Source organism: Entamoeba nuttalli, assembly GCF_000257125.1.
Source record: "Entamoeba nuttalli P19 unplaced genomic scaffold asmbl_2121, whole genome shotgun sequence".
Taxonomy (NCBI): domain Eukaryota; phylum Evosea; order Mastigamoebida; family Endamoebidae; genus Entamoeba; species Entamoeba nuttalli.
This window is the reverse complement of record NW_008575088.1, coordinates 1-4555: the sequence shown is the minus strand read 5'-3', so window position 1 is coordinate 4555 and position 4555 is coordinate 1. Positions and strand designations below refer to the sequence as shown.

Genomic DNA, 4555 nt, shown 5'->3' with positions numbered 1-4555 from the left:
TATTAATTCACAAAACAAAAACAGATTTTTAAAAAATATTAGAAATAATGTTGGATAAAGAATAGTTAAATACATTCAGTTTTAAACAGGCTTCGAAAAACATTGAAACTACCCAAAGAGTGTTATAATCAAATATACATGATATTACTAATCAACTTCTTTTTAAAAGACTAAGTTAATGCAATATAATTTAAGTTAATAGAAAGAAGAGTTAACGAACAATTAAACTATTTTCAACTACTGGAAATGACTGGCATTACAAACACAGAAGTAAATAACATATTTGTGTTCAAATAGATTTTCTGTTTCTTCATTACTACAAGGATACAGTTAATTATGCTCAAATGACATGAGCAAGCAGTAACATGAATAAAAGACAATTTTAAGTTGATTATTTTTTGTACTTGGTTTAAGTGTTTAGTTGGTTTAAAACACAACGTCATATATTTTTCAACTTGTTTATGATTTTATCCACTGTTTGTTTATTTAATGAAATTTCCTTGGTTTGTGAAATATTTCTAACATTAAATTACTTCTTCAAAATTTCATTCAATACTTCAAATAATTCTACTCAACAGAAATGTTCATACAAATTCAAATGAAATAAATCTTGAAGAGTGCATGCCATGCAATGCATTGAAATAACACATCAAGTTAAACTGAAAGATGGAATAGTCATAAGACAAGAAACTAATAAAACCACTAAAAAGAATATCACATCATTAACAAAAACAGTTACAAATGAAAAGTAATGTCTAATAAAAAGAAAAGAGGCATGAAGGTTATTTAGATAACAAACAAGACTGAGAATAGTCATAATATTCATACTAAACACTTTTTTGTATTTTCTAATTTAAGTAGTTAAGAACTTAATAATTTAATGGATATAAGCAATAAGTCAAAACCATTTTGTTGTCTGGATGTTAGTCAGGAAGGGTTAAAAAAACTTCCAGTGAAAGTAGTATTTTGTCTGATTGGGATATGTTATTTAGCAGTCAATGCACTAATTATTTTTGTATTACCGTTTTTGTATTCTCTAGTTACAGTCATATTTTGGTTTATTATAGCGCAGGGATTGGTGTACTTAATCACATATAATTATTACCAGTGCCATTACGTGACTGCAGAATGTATTCCTAAACAATATTATCAAGTTGATGAAGAAAAAAAAGAAGAGGATCAATACTGTGATATTTGTAAGAGATATAAGGCGGATAGAGTTCACCATTGTAATGTTACAAACCAATGCATTTATAGATATGATCATTATTGTGCAATGGTAGGAAATAGTTTGGGGTATCATAACTATAGATATTTCTTTTTATTCCAATTCTATCTATGGGTTGCATTATTATTAGCAGATGTTCATTTGTACATGATAGTTGTATATGTTGGTAGTGTTTGTTATTCTTTTTTCCATCTACCACTTCAATAACATTGTTTTTATCATGAGAAAATACAAAATAATCAAAACTTAAATAATAGTCACATTTCTATTATGTGTTTATAGTACTTTTAGTATTATTCTTCGGTAACATGACATTTGCTTTAACAATGAATGTTATAGCGGTGATGTTTACAATTACATTCAATTACACTATGAAAGAAGTTGTTGATGATTTTGGTCAAATGATTCGAGAACGTAGATTTATCAAGAACAAATATTACAAATCAATTCTTTTAAATTGGAAAGAAGTGATGCAAGTTTCTCCATCAAAACCACTTTGGCTAGGATTTCTTCCAACTCCACCATTTACGTCATTAGAGAAGTTAAGCAATTAATAAAATAAAAGTTGAATTAAAATAAAAAGAATAAACAAGAAGAAGAAAACAACAAAAGAATATAAGAGAAATTGACAATGAATTAATGAGGATGTTTACTTGGTTTTGTATAAGAAACTTGTTTTAATTCAGACGTATAATTATAAGTATTAATTTTCTAGATATGAATAATTTTATATATTAAAGGAAATATTACCTAATAAATATAACAAACTCTTCTACTTTTTGATTCTTGTAATGTTAAACAACCATCTCTTCTTTTTTGTTTTAAATTTCGTATTTTAGTTTTCAATTTACTTTCTTCTACAAATTGAGATTAATATTAATGATTTGTAATTTTATAATGAATAAATAATGAAATAAACAAACCTACTAACGCTTTAATATACTTCTCAAAATCTTCTTTTCCTAATGCAACAAGAAATTGACAATTTAAATCATGAAGTTCTTTTTCTTCTTTACTTCTTTTTCTATCAGCTATTCTGAGTTTCTTTGGATCAACAAGTTCTTGATTAATAACAATGTTTCTAATTCTAACTCTTTCACAATACATTTTATAATATTCTTCTAATTTATGAAATTTCATTTCTCGTTCTTCAGGAGTATCTTTATCAGTAAAAGCTATATTACAAATTGATAATTCTGCATTATTAAAATATTCAAATGCAAATTCTCTTCGATATGGATTAAATGATGCATCATATCCTTCATATGTAGGTTGTGTACATCCTGTTTCTTTCTGAGGTCGAGAGTCAAATTCATCGTCTTTAAAATGAACAATTCGAGATGGTTTCATGTCAACTATTCCATTCTTCTTTAAGAAACTTTCTTCAAGGTCTGGAAGAGGATGTGTTTTAGAATTTAAATAATAGTCATAATAATGACTTCTACACTCTTTAGCTGTTTTAGTTTTAACAAAATTCTCAACTTCAGGCCAATTATCAAGTCCTTTTTGTTCAATAGCTTCTAATAACATTAACTCTTCATCAGCTCCCCAATCACTTGATAACAATGGAAAATGTAATGATGGTATTACTCGATAACTATGATTATTCTTATGTTTTCCGATTTCTTTTCCTTGTGAAAAACATTCTAAACATAAATCAAAATTATCACATTCAACACATGTTATTCTTGTCATTGTAGTAATGACTTTATTACAAGAGTTACACGTAATGTGTTCCCAAGGACAATACAATGCCATTTTATTTTTTTTTAGATTTTCATTTTTTTATTCAAGCACTTTTATTATTGAGTAACATTCATCAACAAAAAGAAAGGAATAAATCAACTAATAATCAAAATTACTTTTCCACAATGTTTCATTCAATAACAATGACAATAATGAAGAGGCTAATACTGCTAAAGTGTTTAATATTGTAACAAAACTAATTCCCAATTCTCGTTGTTCTTTTTTCATTTGTTTAGTTAAAATCCAGTACATTACTTGAACATAACCACTTCCACCAACCAATCCAACAACTAACATGATGACTATCATTAACCAAATACCCCATTCATTGTACATAAAATGTAAATTGCCTTGAATTGACATAAAAATGCATAACACACATTGGATTATTGTCAATATCCAAACTGGTTTAATTTTGAATAATGGTAATGAACTTCTAGAGATAAAAACTCCTAATTGATAACAAAATGCAAGAACTTCATAAAAATTTTTAATGAAAAAGTTGTTACTTTCTTCTGATTTTTCTTTGTTAAATGCAACATAGATAGCACCAGGGTTAATAACATATTCAAAAAAATAAATCAATGTGAGATTGGTTCCTAACCACCATGTCATTTTAATTCCACTTTTTAACTTCTCTAAGAATGTTCCTTCTTCTTTTTGTTCATCAATCATCAAATCTAACTCATTCTTTAATTCTTCTTTAATACTATCATATTCATTATGCTCTTTTTCTTGCTTTCTATCATTGTTAGTATCATTTATCAATATTTGTTGTTCTTCATTTCTACTAACTTCTGGTTTAATCATAAAGAAGAAGACAATTGCATAAATAACACAGAAAGGTGTTAAACAAGTAAAACTAATAGTATTTGGGATGTTTAGTCCAGTAAAAAATAAATATAATCCGCTTCCAGCTACTCCAGCAAACCCTGTTCCACTTGACCATCCATTAACCATTTCAGGTGGAAATCTGCCAGAGTATGATAAGATGACAGATTCTGCAAATGATTGAACTCCTCCAATAATCAGAATCATAAAGAGACATAGTCCAAAAAATATAAATGAAGTGGTTTGAGTATATTCTTGAAGTAAAATACATAAAACCATTCCAAACAATCCAACTAAGTTAAAAATTGTAGAAAATAATAATCGAATTTTAATAGGTATTTTATATAAAAATAATATGTTCAATATTCTTAGGATTAACCCTGCAAATACATTACACCATAATATCAATGGATTCCATTTGTCTGCTTTAAAAAATGAACATAAACTACTTGCTGCTGAATTGACAACAACAAAGTTAATATTGTTTATTGTTCCTATAATAAAGAATCCAATGTAATTCCTATAATAATCCCATCCTTTTGTCAAGTGAATAGTCTTAAGTATTTTAGAAACTGTCATTGTATATTTAAGTTCGTTTTCATTCATCTTTTTCGTTTTTACAATAAAATAATTTCCTGATTCAAAGATGTTATGTCAGAGTAAAATTGAATGATTTTCTTAATTCATCAAAGAAGATTTACTTATGTAGGTGATGGAAGTTAACAAGAAAGGTGTTTTTATTTGAAAAAA

General features: G+C 26.8%; 4 protein-coding genes across 4 annotated transcripts; 2 read left to right on the top strand and 2 right to left on the bottom strand.

Moving 5' to 3' along the window:
- Positions 1-880: 880 nt before the first annotated feature.
- ENU1_009990 (DHHC zinc finger domain containing protein) lies at positions 881-1435 on the top strand (the record flags this gene model as incomplete). Its single annotated transcript, XM_008856647.1, has 1 exon — positions 881-1435. The coding sequence occupies one exon, from the start codon at positions 881-883 to the stop codon at positions 1433-1435; it is 555 nt and encodes a 184-aa protein (XP_008854869.1).
- Positions 1436-1536: 101 nt separating this feature from the next.
- ENU1_009980 (hypothetical protein) lies at positions 1537-1782 on the top strand (the record flags this gene model as incomplete). Its single annotated transcript, XM_008856646.1, has 1 exon — positions 1537-1782. One exon carries the CDS (start codon positions 1537-1539, stop codon positions 1780-1782), a length of 246 nt encoding a protein of 81 aa, XP_008854868.1.
- An 82-nt stretch (positions 1783-1864) lies between these two features.
- On the bottom strand, positions 1865-2986 carry ENU1_009970 (transcriptional adaptor ADA2, putative; the record flags this gene model as incomplete). The annotated part of the gene is made up of 3 exons (XM_008856645.1): positions 1865-1939; positions 1997-2085; positions 2152-2986. 3 exons carry the CDS (start codon positions 2984-2986, stop codon positions 1865-1867), a joined length of 999 nt encoding a protein of 332 aa, XP_008854867.1.
- Positions 2987-3073: 87 nt separating this feature from the next.
- ENU1_009960 (BTN1 protein, putative) lies at positions 3074-4411 on the bottom strand (the record flags this gene model as incomplete). The annotated part of the gene is made up of 1 exon (XM_008856644.1): positions 3074-4411. The coding sequence occupies one exon, from the start codon at positions 4409-4411 to the stop codon at positions 3074-3076; it is 1338 nt and encodes a 445-aa protein (XP_008854866.1).
- Between the last annotated feature and the right edge of the window lie 144 nt (positions 4412-4555).